This window comes from Nesoenas mayeri (assembly GCF_963082525.1).
Source record: "Nesoenas mayeri genome assembly, chromosome: 1".
Taxonomy (NCBI): Eukaryota; Metazoa; Chordata; class Aves; order Columbiformes; family Columbidae; genus Nesoenas; species Nesoenas mayeri.
The window spans coordinates 33,007,888-33,025,160 of record NC_137541.1 but is presented as its reverse complement, the minus strand read 5'-3'; the positions used below and the strand labels follow the sequence as shown (position 1 = coordinate 33,025,160).

The 17,273-nt window shown below is 40.4% G+C and overlaps 1 protein-coding gene across 2 annotated transcripts in view; it reads right to left on the bottom strand.

Moving 5' to 3' along the window:
- ARID2 (AT-rich interaction domain 2) overlaps positions 1–10,382 on the bottom strand; it is a 102,664-nt gene extending 92,282 nt beyond the window's left edge. Inside the window, exons 1-3 of one of the 2 annotated variants that reach the window (XM_080340939.1) lie at positions 9,968–10,382; positions 9,714–9,807; positions 8,496–8,593 (exon numbers count right to left, since the gene is read on the bottom strand). In XM_080340939.1, the coding sequence (XP_080197065.1) occupies positions 8,496–8,593; positions 9,714–9,807; positions 9,968–10,059 (284 nt within the window). In that variant the 5' untranslated portion in view covers positions 10,060–10,382. Of the gene's footprint in view, positions 1–8,495; positions 8,594–9,713; positions 9,808–9,967 lie in introns of those variants that run through there. The other variant, XM_080340938.1, reaches the window with a different exon arrangement.
- Between the last annotated feature and the right edge of the window lie 6,891 nt (positions 10,383–17,273).

Sequence of the window (17,273 nt, the reverse complement as noted above, 5' to 3'; positions counted from 1 at the left end):
TACTCGAAGTTAGTCATATGATTTAGTGATTTACAGAGCTGAGAATCTCTAAATGCGGTTTATCATGGATGCATAGCAACCTTTGGACTGGGTGGCAGAGGCCAGCCAGCAGACGTCTCTGCACGTAACAATGGAGAAATGCATGCAGCCACAAGTGTGACCCATCTAAACTTCAGCAAACAAACATACGAAAAGTCCAGCAAACATGGTAAGACAAAAGGTCTCTCTGAATCAGAATGATCACCTTACTTCACTGGATTTTTATGTAGTTTAGGCAGCTACGGACTGTCAAGTAAGAGTGTAAATTATTCTAAAAGACTACTAATCTGAACAGTTGCTCCTCCTACACCAATAAAAAAGGAAAACAGTATGAACACAGTTCAGTCTTGCAGACAAACATGGTCCAGTGCATCATTCAACAGAACTCTACTCCATTATAATAGTATGCAATCCCTCTTGCAGCATAGCAGGCTTGATACAATTTATCTGGAGTTAAAGTAAATGCATGCACATTCAGTTTAAAGATAGGAAAACAAAAAAGTAAAGAACTCAGTGTCACTACCTTGTTGCTGAAAATCTAATTCAGGTCTGCTTTGACTTGAACTCATTGCTCCAAGGAGACTGTATTTTAGATCTGATACCTAGCTCACTAATCTAGTACCTCAGGCAAAGCCTAAGCTCACTATTCTGGGTACCATCTTGCTGTTTTATTATCCTTCCTTAAGATAAGCTTCTTTCTTTCAACCGTTCCAATATTTCTGTGCTTAGGTATCCCAAGTTTATTTATTCCCTAAGGAATAAAGATTGTTCTTATTCGCATCTATGCTACATTTTCTGCTTCTCAACACTGCAGAGGGCAAGCAGGCTTATGAATAGTTTTATTTTCCTCATATATTCCTAATCTATATTCATTTTCAAATATTTAAGATATGACATAGAAGCATGAAGAGACACAATCCCTGCATTAAAGAGCTTAGAGTCTCACACTTCTCTATGAGATAGGTAAACAAACATCAGTATACCCACTTTATAAATATGAATAAAAAGATGGCAAATGATTTAACTAAGGCCGCAGAATAAATAACCAGAAACAAGATCACGTGATGGGATCTCTGGCCTATACCAAACTCCCCCTATGAAGTATATGTCTTTAATAATGTGGTCTGATACTACAGTTACTCCAAGTAGTCCAGTTTGAGCTGCAGGACACCACTCTGACACTCTGAACAAGCATTTTAAAACAAAGCACAGCAAAACAAAACACAAACAATCCATTCTCATAATCTGTTACATACTTAGTTTTCAGTTTTACAATTCACAGAACATAACATTCTCCTGTTTTATTTTTCAAACAGTGCTTCCTCAGCTATTGATTAAAGAGAAATTTTAAAAGATAGTAAATAATAGTAGCCTAGTAGCCCCCTTTTACGGGTGGTTTAACTAAGGCTCAGGAAAAAGAATTTTGCCTGTCAGAACTGGATTCTAGCATTATTTTTTAAAAAGGCTTTACTGTATTTGGATTTTATTCCTATTTGACATGCACTCTCAAAGTAACAGTCCAAACCTCTGTGCATCTCTAATGCCTCACCTGTAAAACTTAACAAATTATACTTCTCTATTTCATTACTCAGGAACGTGAGGAAGGGGTTAGGAAAGAAAGAGTATGAAAGTCTTATCTATTGAGCTTTAACTGCAAATAAAAATAAACAAGGTAATTAAAGCCTCATAGCTCTAAAAGAAATTCAAACAAACAAACAAACAAAAACACCAACCCAAAACTAGACTGAAACTTCATTTCTTAGTGCATGCTTATTCCACTTCATAAGGAAAGAATAAATATCTTTGCATTCCATATGCATTCTTGATCTTGTTGTAATATGCTTACCATTTATTCAAACCTAAGACATTACCACAGCTATTAATAATTTTAAAGCATAAACTAATTTTATATTTTCAGTTGAAGATTTGGAAATGGTCTTAACATATAAACTTTCCACCAATTATTAGAAGATTCAGTAGGTCCTACAAGTCATCCCAGTTACGACAGCGTTGCCAGGAACTTGGTCTTTGCAGGTTATTAGTTCTAACATCTGGCTAGATAAGCTTTCAAGTTAAACAATCAGAATTCTGTATTAAAACTGAAGAACAACATTTACCCCTCCCCAAATAAATCAACATATTTCAGCTTAGCAGCAGTGATTTAGGTCATTTCTAACAAAAAGCTTGCAGAAAAATAATCAGGAAGAGAAAATATGTTAACATTCATTACACTAATTTTTCATTACATTTTTCAGCAGTAAAGAGGAGTTTACTCTCTGAAGGAAAAGTGCAGAAACTGATAGAGGCCAAACTCTGCATAGTGACTAGTATCACAACATAACTCTAAGAAAGGGCAATTTTAAGGTAGTTATGTTTCCTCTCACCTGTTGCTTGCTCTCCTCAGAAAAGGCCTAATACAAATTTTGTATTATAGAAGTTATATTTTCTTGTCAGCAAATTCCCAGGAACTCTGACAACATCCATCAAAATAAATAACTTCCATTGAGATACATTCTAAGGTTTTAACAGACAACATATTTAATACCCTGAAATAAAGCTTTATAGCATGAAGAGTAACTAGTCCCGATTATGAATATGTTGACTGTATGATTACAATACAACTAAAATTTCCCCTCCAACTATGTAAAATATCTGCTTCAGACTTAAAAGCAAGGCCTCAGACATCTAACTGAAACACACATTACAATTATTATGTTGATGGGGGGAAATAATTTTAAAAAATAATAAAAATGTCATCCATGTATTTGTTTCCTGTCTTGCCAATAACTAAGATTGGTGACAAAATTTAAACACAACAGATTCCGTGGGTGAAGTCTGTAGTGTTGCAATAAAAGTCTGTAGCTATGCAAGATGAAAGCCTTCATTACAGTGCTATTCAGGGATGGACAGAACCTGTAAGGTCATCTGGTCCATTTCTCTGCCAGCCCTGGCTTGTTACCTATTGCACATGTATTAGTGTCCTGACCAGCCTAGTTCCCAATGACCACTGGCTGGATTTTCCCCCTACTCTGCTCAGCATACTATTCAGTAGATATACAAGTATATCACGGGGGCTTTTGTGCTGCTATCTGCTCTGGATTTTCTCCCTCAGATTCACCTCAGCTTACATTTTATCGCAGCCTCTTATTTTATTTAAAATTAATCTCCCTTTTAAGTATTTAGGCCCTTCTAAGTGCTTGTAAGATACCATTTCCCCTTCTCACACAAAATGTTCATTTAGCCAAGCAAAACACTAATTTCTCAAATCTTTTCTTAAATCAATTAGTCCCTCCAGCCTTCTTAACATGTTGTTGCTCTTCTCTAAGCTTCTGTTAAGTTGCCCCACCTGTTGCAAAGGCTCTGAAAGTCAAACAGTACTCCAGACAGTCCCACAATCTCATACAAAAACTCATCACCTACTTGTTCAATGCCTCTGTGGACACAACTTAAAACTCGTTCTGATTTTTGCAAAGTCTATATTGCAAACTGGGGCCTGTTCTGCCTGTCAGAAGCATGCAGAAATCCCTTTCATATGAAAGGGAGCTGGGTGCACAAAACTGACAGGATTATCAGGCCTGTGGTATCACTCCTATCCCTTTTTCAGCGATACTGCTTTCCAGGTTATTCCCTCACAATGAATACCTGTTCTGGATTACTGTCCCTTGACTGTTTTAGCTTGCATTTTCCAAACTAAATCTCATTTGTATTTTCCAACAATGTGCCTAATTTCTTTAGATAATATTTTCTTTTCTGCCCTGACTTGTGTTTAACTCTGCCCGCTTTATCATCATCTGCTAATGTCACAAGTGTACTATTCACCTCCTCGTAAAGTTAATCAATCCAGACACAAAATATGCCTAAAATGACTAAATTTGTATTACTACGTGCATATGTAAGCACTGATGTTACTCTTTTAGCACCTAAAACTGCTGTGACTCACCAAATCTATTATTTTATACTTTGTTCTATTTTTGTTTATAGTCCTTCACCAAATTTTTTACTCAGATGACTATCCATATACATAAATAATTTGTTAATGAGAGATTTTGACATGTATTTGAATTTTAGAAAATATGTAAAATATTACTACAGCTACAACTTTCTCTTCCTCTATTGGGGCCTTGAACCTGCAATCAGATCTGGCAAGCAAACCAGTCCTGTACTTCTCCATACTCACTGATCTATGTGCAGATGCTGTTGCAGTATCAGATCCTAATTTTAAACACTGAGAAAGAAAAGGAAAAAAAAACTATTTTAAAGTAATTCTGCTTGGAAAATTCCAGGCTGCTTATTATTGTTTCTCTACTTTTTTCTGCCATTCTTCTACTAGAAATAGAATCCCTTAAATTTATCTAGTTCTTCAGCTCATACTTTGTGGGGTTTTTTTCCTTTTTTTTTTTTTTTTTTTTTTCTTTAAAGAAATCAAGACTATTATTCCATTTCTGAAGATCAAATGGCATTAATATCTTCAGATCTTTCAAGAACACCCCCCTATTTGTCATCAATAACTATTTCATATGGACATTATTTTTAATTGCTTACACTTTTTCATCCTACTATATATGGAATTTCAGGAAATTCAGCATAAGGCCTTGTCTTTATAATAACTTTATGCAACTTCTCATTTATGAACTGACTTCTTTTCTCTCTACTTGACTTCCTCTTACCTCCCCACTATTTACAACAGCAAATTCTTATTCACCAGTAACAAATATTAACTCATTTCTGCTGCCTTTACCAGAAGCTTACAATGCACACCTGCTTCCTACCTTTCAGAAATACTCTGCAGAACTGAGACTTAAACTTATTTTACCCAACACTTAGTCCTTTCACATAATTTCCCTTCATGCAGATAAAAACAAACTTATTTTTAATTCAGTTAGGCATATTTCATTTGCACATTTAGTTTACAAGGTCTCTCACTGCCCAAGAATAGATGAAGACCCACAACAGAAATAAACATATCGCCTAAGCTCACATGAAAACCAGCAGAACCTTACGCTAATGTGAAGTCACATCAGCCCAATTCTTTGTAGGACTGTAACCTAATCAACCATTAACATAAAAAACAGGCCATATTTCATGTTAACTTTCTTTTCACCTACTGTATGTTTACCAGCTAACAAAAACGTAAAAGCATGCCCGCATTACTGATGTTTACATTTATTAACCCATACTAAAATATTTTCATTAACATTACAATCTTTAGAGTAACATTTAGAAAACGCTTTACTAATTCACCTCAACTGAGATGAAACATCTAATTTGCACTACATCCAAGGGAATTACACTCTCTGATGCTGTAGAGACTTAGAGAACTACATTAACAAGTACAGTCTATCAATGGTTATCGGCACTGTGGCTTTTGACTGCTCACTAAGAACCACAGTGCATAAATTACTTCACCTGTCAGACAGCCCAAAGCAACACAGGCACAAAGTTTGAATGGTTCAGACTTCCCTTATTACAAATAACTTTTTTCAACAAGAAAAAAAGAGAGGGCAGTAGAAGAGAGAAGGGGTAGATAGGATTGTCTGTCATATATTGGAATATCACCTGTGATAAGGCCTATAAGAATTATATCAGAATTTTAAACAATTCACATCTTTAATGAAGCCTAACATGCATTCCCAGAGATAGCCAGCAGAATTCCACAGCAGTCAAAATGAAAAAGTTATTTAAACAAAAAAGATACACCTCACAACTGCCTAGAAAAACCATAACTCAATGACTGTTTTACAGAACATTTGGTTTGATCAAGCCAACTGGACTACTGATGTCACAGAATTCAACTTTCTATATCATTTACATGGTCATTTTAAGTCAAAATGACAGCATTAATAGAGATAACGCAGCAAAATGAGCAAGTGGCCCATGTAGCTTGAGATCTTATCTCAGTTAACATGTTATGCCAGATGTTTCATAGAAAGAAGCAACTTTCATCACAAACCATCACAAATCCAAATCTGCGAATGCGCGCATGTAGCTGCACACCACTGAATCGCTCTGAATTCAACAGGATCCCATCTGCCACGCAGATCCCGCACTTCACAGGACACACAGCATACAATTGAATAAAAATTTATATAAAAGTTGATAGGCCTCAATTTGTTTGGCTTTGTTTGCAAAGTCATTACAACAGTGAGGCCAACATTATAGTCATACTTGAGACTCCAAAGGAACATTTTTTTTCCCAAGGATAATTGCTCAGCAAGTTCATGAAAATCCAGCCCTATAAGAAACCTCAGGTTATGTTCTTCAACACAGATAAACAAGACCCTTTTTACAAATTTACCGGCAGAGCATTTTTTCTTTCCCTATAACTAATTCACCCCCATAAACCTTCTACGTTAATGCTAAACAAACGTTAAGCTAGCAAAGATACACGTGTATATAGTCTTATTACTGCACATGGAAGGAGATGAAGTCAGCTGGGAAACAGTTCACATCAAACTTAGATTATGTGGGAAGCAACAGTGAGTAAAGCAGTAATTTAAAAAAAACCCAACAAAACAAAACACAAACCAAATACAACAACAAAAACCACAACACTAAAAACCAATGCACCCCAAAACAACCTTGACAGTTTATTTCAGAATAGCCTAAGTAAATCACAGAGATTATGATAAAACAGACATTTTAAAAGATTCTTTTTCTTAACTGTTTATCAGCTTTTTTCTAAATTCCAAATAAATAAAAAGCTTTTCAATTATTTGCATGTAATCATTTATACATATTTTCAGCAATTGCATTTTAAATAATGTCAATACCAGCATGCTAATAATAAAAATAAATTTTTTGTATGCCTGATTCTAAATTTAAAAGTAGTATCTATTAAAAATTAATAGTCATTAGAAGGCTAAATTAGCATTAATTGTGTTAACTGTCACAGCATATAAATGCTTTCAAAATACAGATGAAAACACAAATGACATACAACCTTCTACTGCAAAAAGTTAGGCCATTCAAACACTTACAAAATATGGAAAAGGAAAGGGTAAAAATCAAAAACCTATCATTTTGCAAATTATATGTAAAATCTAGTCAAATAATAGACTACATGGTCCAACAGAAAATCTCAAAAAGCAACAAACTGCTTTCTATGATCCAATAAATCTCCAGCAACACCATCTCAATACTATGAAGTAGAGAGAAAAAAAATCCATATCAGAGGACATCCTAAAGTGAGCTTCCCACTATCAGTCCTAGGCCTGCTAGCAATCATAAACTTTGCTAAAGCTATTAACAATGGTAATTTCTTTTCTTGGTCTAGATCTTAAAGCAGTCATGTCACCACCAAAAAAAGAAAAATTCAGTAACTACAGATATCTGACTAAGGTCTTCCAGACATCATTGTAACTCAATAACTGCTCCACTGTGCTATGAACTCTACAGCTTCAAGCTGGAAGTCAATCTAGGACAACCAATAGAAAGTGCACCTGTACAATTACTGCATTTCCTAATTCAGAAGGCCAAACCAGAAACAGATAAAGCTTATGTGTAGTCAGATCACCAAAACAGAAATCCAAAAGCCAATACATCTTTTGTACCTATTGCATATTTATATTATCATTATTTGCAAATAAAAATATCATTTCTACAACTCAGAAACAGAATATTACATTCCTTAACCAATGTACATAAAACTTGATTCTAAATGAAACATGATTGGCTATGTATAGCATCTAAAAGCACTATATATGCAACAATTCTAAAATCTTTCCCACAAAAAATAATCACCAGAAGTTAATAATTTTTTAAAGTCATCCAGTTACTGAACAGTACCACACACAGCAATATAAAATATTCCATATGAACTCCATGCCACATTAAAAAAAATCTGCATCATAAAAAATAACCTGTATCATTTCAAAGAATGTAATGTTATTTTAAAAAAACCTGTAGAAATCTACTATTTTTCAAGAAATACAAAAATTATTTAGCTCTTTGTACTCTAAAACAAAAAAAAATATTGCATGCTGCTAGTAACTGATAACAATATAATTTATCCAAAGCAGTCTACCTTCCTGCAGACGCATTTTCATTCAATATCTGACCCCACTGAGCAGTAAACAAGTTTACATGTATCAACACATTTCAGTGCTCCAAAAATTAAGCTAAGTTTCTGTAACTACAATAACATGATCTCTTAGTAACAGTCCTTTAGTACCGTCGTTCTAAAACAATTAATAAAAATGGCTCTGACATATATTGTTTACATACTTAGGATCCCTTCAAAGTTTAAGGCTTGCAGATGTAAAATACAAATAAAATAACTACAAGATAGAATTACCTTTAACTGATGAATGCACCAGACCAGTAAGGAATTACAAGTCCTTTCTGGTTTATTTTGTAACATTTTTAAAGGGTAGGGATATTTTTATTATTGCACACACTAAAACCCAAATATAATCCCACACTCAAAAATACTACTGCAACAGCTTGATAGCACTCACCGCAAGTAATACTGTTTTAAAGCGAAGGCAGCGTTAGAACAACTTCTGGGAAAGTTAAACTCCTCTACAATTTCTCCCCACTGATTCTTCTCTGATACCTGTCAAAAACAACACACAGGCCGAGATACACAACGTACACATAAACATGTCGTTGACAGCGAACATCACAAAAAAACACAAGCTGCCATGAAGCAAATAGATAAATATACAAAAAGAAATAAACACGAATGTGTATGGGATTTAGGAGTACATATTTTACTGTCAGTCGGTAGTATTTCCCCTTCGGGAATAATCCCGCTTCTCACCGGTATTTTACTTTATTTTTTTTAATATATACGTTATTTTTTTTCGGGAGGCGGGGGGGGGGGCGGCCAGGAGGGTTTGTATTGTTTTGGGGTTTGTTTGTTTTTGTTTTTACTGCCTGGACAATAACCAATCGGGAGTCCCTCTGTCGCCCCCTTTTAAATCCTGCCGCGGTCCGTTAAAAACCCAAAGAAGTTTAAAATAATGCGGGGAAGTGTTGGCGGGGGCGCCCCCTGGCCTGCGGGGCGCGGGGGCGCCGGCCCGGGGGGTCCCCCCAAGACAGATCCACAGACACAGAGAGGCCTTTCTTTTGAGGCCTACATTTCTGTCCCTAGCCTTGAAGCCTAAAGATGGCTATTTGATTACACACCGTCTTGGGTGCCCCTTTTGTTATTTTTCCCCGGGAAGGGCTCGGAGGGCAGCGCCCGGCCCCCCCCGGCTGCGAGGATCGTTTCCTAGCCCATGCTCCGTGCCGATTATCGATGTTAAACATGCCCGCTAATTTTGAGTTGCACTAAAACTGCACTCAGACTCTCCGTCTCTGTGAGAGAGAGAGAGAGAGACACACACTGAGCTGCCACCACAAGCGAAAGAAAACTGCCTCTCGCTCACCGGAGCTCTCTGCTCCCCCCTCGCCTTTTCCCGGGGAAGGGGGGCAGGGGCGAGGGGCTCCGGAGGAGGCACGGGCGGGGTGTGCTCCGTACCCCCGGATCTCCCTTAATCGCTCCGCCGACAAGGCCAAGCCACCAACCTGCCTGCCTGCTCGCTTCCTTCTTCCACCCCCCACCTTCTCTAACCGGCTTTAAATAGGTCGGTTCTCGGCCACCCTGGCTCCCCCCGCCGCCCCCGGGGGTCAGAGGAGACTTTTGGGAAGAGGTTAGTGGGAGGGAAACCCAAATTAAAACTTCCACTCACCTTCCCAAATCCGCCTAAAGTGGTGACTCTGGTATAGAGAGCGTGAAGATCCAGCTCCTTCCCACCCACCACGGGGATCTTCTTAAAAGGAGACCTGCCAGAGGAGATACACACAAAACACCACAACTTGTCAGCTCTGCCCCCTTTTCTCCCCTCGCTGGGGCTGCCGTGTCCTTCAGGGAAGGGGCTGGAAGTTGGATCTGGTCGGTTTAAAAGCCTCCCCCCCTCCCGTTCCATCTCCCCATTTTCCTCACCCTCTGCTGTGGTGAAACTGCCGCAGCTCGTCCAGGAAAGCGAGTCCCTTTCTCCGCTGGTCTGCGTGGTTTTTACCCGTCGAATTTGCCATTTTTGTATTAAAAAAGCTTCTCGTAAAAAAAAAAAAAAATCCAATTTGAAAAAAAAAAAAAAAACGGCCGACAACAACAACAACAATCCCCGGCTCCTCCTTGTCTTTAAGAGACCCAGGTGCCCGTGCTCGGCCGGGGATCAGCCATGGAGAGGGGCTTGTTTAAAAAAAAGTTTAAAAGGAATAAGGGAGCCCAGAGAGTGTGGTAATTGCGAGTCCTGTCTCCACACAACACACAGGCAAAGAGGCAGGGAGGGAGAGGGGCACCTCTCAGTAATTCCTCCTCCCGCTGCTGCTGCCTCTCTCAGCACCACAAACCCAACCGATCCAGCCTGCACATGAGACTCAACATGGTGCTGCTGGATCACACAATGAATTGGGTTACTGTTGTGGTGGGGTGGGGGGGGAGCCGGAGTGAGGTATTGACAGTGTGTGTGTGTTACAGCCGCGGCTCCATGCGATCTCCCTCTCCCTCGCTCGCTCCCTCGCTCCCTCTCTCACACACACACACTGTACAGCTACGGCGGCGGCGGCGGTGGCGGCGGCAGCGGGATTCACTTCTCTTCTCTCTCAGACAAAAAGATCTGAGGCCGCCGTGCTTCTGCCTGGACGAGAGCGCAACACAGCGGACCCCGGAGGCCGGTCCCGGTACTGCAGAAGGCAGCTCCAAAGGCAAAAGCCAGCACAGCCCCAGCAAGCAGTTCCTGGCGGGGAACAATAGGCTCCTCTCGCCGCTAAGGGCTCATCTGCAATGTGCCGCAAACTTCACACAAAGCCGGGCGGAAAGAGGCGAGGGAGAAGGAGAAGAGGGGAGGAAAAAAACGACTACTACCGGTTGTTCCGGGGCCGGGGGCCGGGGAAAGGGCCCTCCCTTGCCAGGCTCGCACCGAACGGCCTTTCTCCGCTGGCTGCCGGCGGGTGGGGGAGGGCAGGAAAGGTGGATTTGGAAAGCGGGGCCGAATTTTTTTAATTGGACTATACCCAACGCCCTGAGTTCAAGGGGAGAGAAAACAACAACTGAAGGGGGCACTAGTGGATTTGGACTTTTGAAAAACTTTCCGAGTCCCCCCGGCCGAGGTGTTTCCAAGGGCAGGAAGTCGCCCCGGATGGCACTGCGGGGGCGGGGGGGGGCTAAGGGGACCCCTAATTTCGGAACCTGAGGTATTTCAGACTCCCCGAAGGAGAGCGCCGAGCGCTGTGCCAGGCAGGGGGTGCCCTGGCGAGGTTTGCCAGCAGGGGCCTGAGCTTTGCCTCCATACGTAATTCTTTTTTTTTTTTTCCTCTTGGAGATACCAGGGCCTATAATCAAAGTGCTTTAGGACTGCTGTACTCAACGTAAACGGCCTATATGTTGCTATATGTTGATGGATGGAACATACAGCATAAAATTAATGGAGGAGGAAAGTCTTGGCCCTCACCCTGGGCGAGCAGTAGCCCAGAGTGGCACTGCAGGCCGCTTTCCCCTCTGCCTGTGGTGTGCACAGTGTTTGTAAACACTTGTTTCCTGACCTCTTTTCCACACAGGGGAGCCCAGGGCAAGACCTACACACCGACCAGCCAAAGCCCAGTGCTGCTTGGGGGGCCCATAGCGGTGAACGGTGCCTTCTCCTGAACCTTTGCTCCCCAGGTGAAGCAGGTGGTGACCCAGGTGGGCATTTGTCCTTCCCTGGCAAGCAAACAGCTGCAGGTTAGTGCTGCTTCCAGTTTAAGACACTCTGGAGGAATATTTGCCCCTTGCAACCAATATAGTGAAATCTGAGGCCGGATTGGGCCTTTCGTGTGTTTTTTTTTTTCTTTTTTCTCCTTTTTTTTTAAAATTTTTAAAGCAGAACTCCTCATTAAAGTCAGTATGGAGCTGTGTTTTAAAATCAATGGCATGTTATGGCCCCAAGTGAGCACTTGAAGAAGGAAAACTATAATTCCTTTTTACTCCATGTACTAACTTACTTCAGGAAATAAAATATATATTTTTTTTTTCAGAGAAGATTTTTTTTTTTTTCCTTTTCAGTGCTGTTTCAGCTTGATTATAGCCATAGACACGGAGATATAGTAAGATGTTTGGTAACATTTGCCCTGGGTTCACACTTGGGGGAGGGAGGAAAAAAAAATCCCTCAGTTTCCGATAAATACTCTGTATTTAAAGTCGCCCTCTCTGTGTGGATGCAGTGTATGAATTTCGGTGTAAGAAATGCATAGTGTCTATTCACTGTAGCATTAAGAGCCCCCCACCCCCACCGCCCCTAAAATTAGACCTGCAGCAGATCCTGGTCTGCAGCTCCAGTCTGTGACACTCCAAGTTTCTGCTATTTCAGCAACAGTATGCGTAAGACTCCCAAAGCCAGGATAATGTGTACGAGAAAGGTTTAGAACGAGCCATTGAGGGGCTAAATCGCTCTTTCAGACGTAACACAGCTAAACCTTCCTTCACAAGAGGGCGGTGGTTTTTAATCATGCCTTAAAAATTCCTTAAAAGCAGGGGGTCTCCCCTCGGCGAGGGGCGGTCGGCAGAGGTGAGTCACTCTGGGTGGAAGGGGAGTGGGAGGCAGGGGGGAGGATAGGCAAATTGCGTAGCAGGGCTAGGTGGGTTTCCATGCGGAGCACAGCAATTGCGCACGGTCCCTTACGTAACCGTCAGCTGGGGATTCCCTGGAGGGGGTCACTTTATTCAACCATTACACAGACCCCGGCCGCCGCTCCGGCGCGCCTGGGCTGCCGCTGCCGCCGCTACTGAGGCTGCGGCTGCAGCCAGCGCGGCGGCTCCTCACAAAATGGCGGCGCCCATGGAAGCGGCAGCCCCATTTTGTGCCCGGCAGAGCCTGTCAACAAAACGCCGACTTGGCCAAGGCTGAGGAACAGAAGGCGGCGGCTCGTTCGCGTTACAGAGAGCGGAGGGAGGAGAGCGAAGGATTTCACCGCCCTCCCGCCGCCGAGAGGAGACTTGTATCAAGTGTGCGCGTTGGGGGAGGGAGGAGAGGGAGGTGAAGGGCGACGCGAGCAGCGAGCGAGTCAGAGGCTGCGTTATCCCAGCGTGGAGCTGCCGGAGCCGCGGCGCGGGGGAGGGGAAGGCGCGGGCAGGCGGCCTTGGCGCTGCCGGGGCCCGGGCGCTGCCGGCTGAGGGCTCCGGGGGCTCCGGGCGCTGGGGAGCGGCGGGCGGCGCGGGGCCGGCGGGCGCGGGGCTGCCCGGGCGGGAGGCGCCGCTGCCCGCGCAGCCCGGGAGCGCTCCTGTCGGATTCCGGCGAACCTGTAATGAATGACAGGGCGATCTGCCTCTCTGTGTAGCTAACTAGGTCACTGCCGGCACTTAATTACTGTTTGTTTCATTTTAGTGCGTGCCTTATGAATAAACCGGCTATTAGGCTGATGCTTCAAGTAACACTATCCAGCACCAAGGTACAAAATGTCTGTGTTGGACTCTGGTCGTGGGATGCCGGCTTGATCATAATTACTGTTTTACGTTAACGATGTCTTGGTTCTTACAGCTTGGTTCTTCAGCTTATAGCTGAAATAGTTGGAGATCCGCTGTGATAAGGTTGTGAGGCTGATACTAGTGTTACACCACCGGTTTTGTTGTTTGATATTGATGGGGGCTCCCCTCTTTTCTGAGGTAGACAAAGGGCTTGAATTGACCTTTTTTTCTGATTTATCTGTATTAATATGCATGCATTTTAATAGTATTAAATAAAGGTGATGACCTGTTTCTGGTGGAAGCGATAATTTTTAAAGGTACAAAAATTACACTGATATTTAAGCATTATGAGAGATCTCTTGTTGCCTATTGAAGAGCTGAATGTGAGGGAAAAGGGAAACAATCTTGCTATTTAGGAAAAAAAAATAATCTTTATATTGATCTCTGTATAGTATCTGTCAATGCAATTTTAATTTCTTTAAATTGTAAAATAAAACATGTACTATTATGAATTGCTTATAAAAGTTATCATATACATGAATTTTGGTGTGTAAATGTGTAATTACCCTTCTTGCAGGCAGACAGTGCGGATCCAGTAACTGAATTGTCACTATTCAGTAGTAGTGGTTGAATGTTTTTTTGTTTGTTGTTGTTTGCCTTCCTCTCCCTCCTCCCCCTTTTTTTTTTAAGAGAGTGTGTGTTTTGGTTGCCTTTTTTTTTTCCCCAGTATAAGGGTGCTAAGTGAATCTTCTGTTTTAATAGTTGTATCTTGTGTTTCAGTCTCAAACGTTTTAATTGAATCTTTAATACTAAATTTTGTGCTTATTATCTGTCTGCCAAACTGCTCCTATCCGGAGAGCAGGCCACAATTGCTCTTGTCAGTGTGCCACTAACTGCCCTTTATTTATTTTTTTTTCTGATGGGTGAAATACTCTTGCTCATTTCCATTTTCATTTCTGCTTGTGCTGCTCTTGAATTGTGACATTACAGTTTGACTAGAGTAACTAGTATCACTAGCTGAATGCTGCTTACATTATACTGTAAATCCTCACAAACTGAAGTTAGCATGTTTTGTGTGTATGTGCCTGAGTGTAGTGTGTGCCTGTGTATTTAGAAAACACAGCCTTTTAGATGGACTAGAAAAGAGTAAATTCATTCTTAAGACTGCAGACAGTATTGTATAATATAGGTGCAATCTGAAAATAAACACAAGAATTAGAGGATGAGCATCTGGAAAAGGAGAAAGGGTCAGGAAGTCAATAGTAAATTTCAGTGAAGTTAATCTCCACCATTTTTAATTAAAAAAAAATTAAAGTATTAGGAGTTAACTGCATAGGTTAGGATGAAGACTTCACTGCACAGCTTGCCATGGCAAATGTACACTTCAAAAGGGGCATTTATTCTGCAAGGTATTAGTCCTACCCCTTCTTACTGAATAATATTTTAAAATTCTTTATCACATTCTAGTGTGCTAGCTGTTTTTTAGGATGCTGCTACTTTGTACAGACCATAAGTGGCCAGTCTTCAATGATACAGTATAAAATCACAAATTAAAGGTCTTATGCATGAAATTAAATGCTAAATAGTACAGGGAAGGTGGGAAAGCATATGTACAATATTACAGGCTATTTCTGTACACTTACACAGAATTTTCACTGCAGTTAGTGGAACTTAACTACTCTAGCAGGCTTGGTTTAGATAATCTTAAAACAAACAAACAAACAGCTTTTACATTGAAAAGAACCAGCCTCTTGTTTATGGAAATGACTATGACACTTCCCTCCTAGATCTCCTAACATGTTGTGTGCCTTCCACATTTCAACTTATTTTTATGGTATTACTACTCAGTAAACAAAACAGATGGAAAAATGGACTACATAAACATTGTTGTAAATACTCAAGTAAATTGATTAAACACTTTTAAAAATGTTATCTGTAATTATTGTAATTTTCTAATACTTGCTGTTCTTCACAAAGGTCCACTCTTGAAATCAATGAATTTTACCATCATCTAAACTCTAAATTAAAAACACTTAGAAGTTGAGGGTTTTTCAGTTGTGCAATGAAATATGAAACATGAAGCAGGAAAACCCTAAATGCAACTGAAAGAGAAGTAAAAATAAATACTAAATGCACTCCCACTTGATTTCAAAACTGCAGTGCTTTTGAAATTGTAATTCCTTTGTACATTCTGACTTGTGTGTTCTCAACGCTTGGGGTTGGCAATGCTTCAACAGTACGTTTAGAAGGATGATCAAATTCATGTTCTTTCTTACAGGCGAAAAATATTTGCTGCATTTCTTATATTATCATGCCTGTAATGCAGATTAGGGCCTTAGTGTCAAAAACTGTTCTGAGGTTCTAGCGAACGTTAGTCTGCAGCACAGAAGTCACAAACGGGTGCAAGTTTTTTTTTTAAAGCAAAAAACATATTTGCGCTTAGTAGATCACCTGTTGCCAGCATTACTTTGTGACTGCCTCTGTGTTTGTGTGATCTGGTGGACGGCACGCTTCCCCTGCCGCTATAGCTGTACATGTTCCCCAAAATAACACCAGAGTGATTCATCTTTCTGCTTGGATGTGTGAAAGTTTGATTGAGATGCAAAACTGAGAGAGTTCTGAATGTTAAAAAGGAACCATGCTCAGATATACGGAAATGATCTGGTTAAATTTGGCTCAAACTCTGAGAGTTTTTGTAGACTAAGAACGATGGTATCGCACACGGGTGGGGAAGGTCTAGTTAACTTAAAGCAAAACTGAACCTAATGCCTTCATAACATTTGGTAGAGATCGAAGTAGCAAAATGCTACTAGTAGGAGGGTTTTCAGTATTGCAGGTCTGCCAGCAATATTTGCTTGTCACATAGCACTGTTTCATCTTTATATTTTTACCAATTCAAATGGCAGTCAACGGTAGCTAAAAATACGTAGAAATTTCTCTGAGTAAGCGGTTGCCTTAATTAACTTTTATATAGGCATAAACGAAAAGGGAAGTAGTTTGTGCAACTGTGAATGTGTGGACAGACAATACATGTGACAATTTATGTGTTTTAATATAATACATGCTGCAAAAAGTTTTCTGAAGACTTAAGTAGTAAATGAAAGAAATACCGAATAAATAACATTTAAACTAACTAATCTGTTGAAACTGCCCAGGTAAATCAAGTACTTCAAAGCAGTGAAAACACATGAATGCTCACGGATGCACTTTGAAGGAGAAAATTTCTTGGTTTTAAATTATGGTTCTCAGTCGGTTGGTGATCTACTTAATATGGATTTGGTATTACAGACTGCTGATAGATAAGCAGCATTGCACTGAAGGCTGTTGTGTTGCCCAGGTAAAAGGAAGTATCTCTATTTTCAGACTAACTGAAAGGAAAAAGAAATCTGAAACGTACTGCATTGGTCAAATGCTGATGGGACACCTAACTTGAAAATCACACTTAAAACATTGATCTTAAACTGTTTAACTACAGTAGTGGCTAACATAGCTGAAAAACCTATTGAGAAACAGTTTTTGAGATTGTTTACATATAAAGGGCTATCAAATGTAGTCAAGTATCAGTTCCTGTTGCTTGTAGTAACATGATAGTGTTTGAAATTCTTAGGGGAATCTATAACTCTGTTAATCTCCAGATACTAGAAAAAGAAGTTAATTAGACTGAGCTGCTACTGTTTCTGAATGTTGAACCTTAGCATAAGATCTGTTTTACCCAGAATCTTCTTGTAAATGGGATAACTAAAGTTGCTTAGGATAAAGTAGAAGAAATGGAGTATATTTATGCTCCTGTATCTTCTGTCAGTTCTTG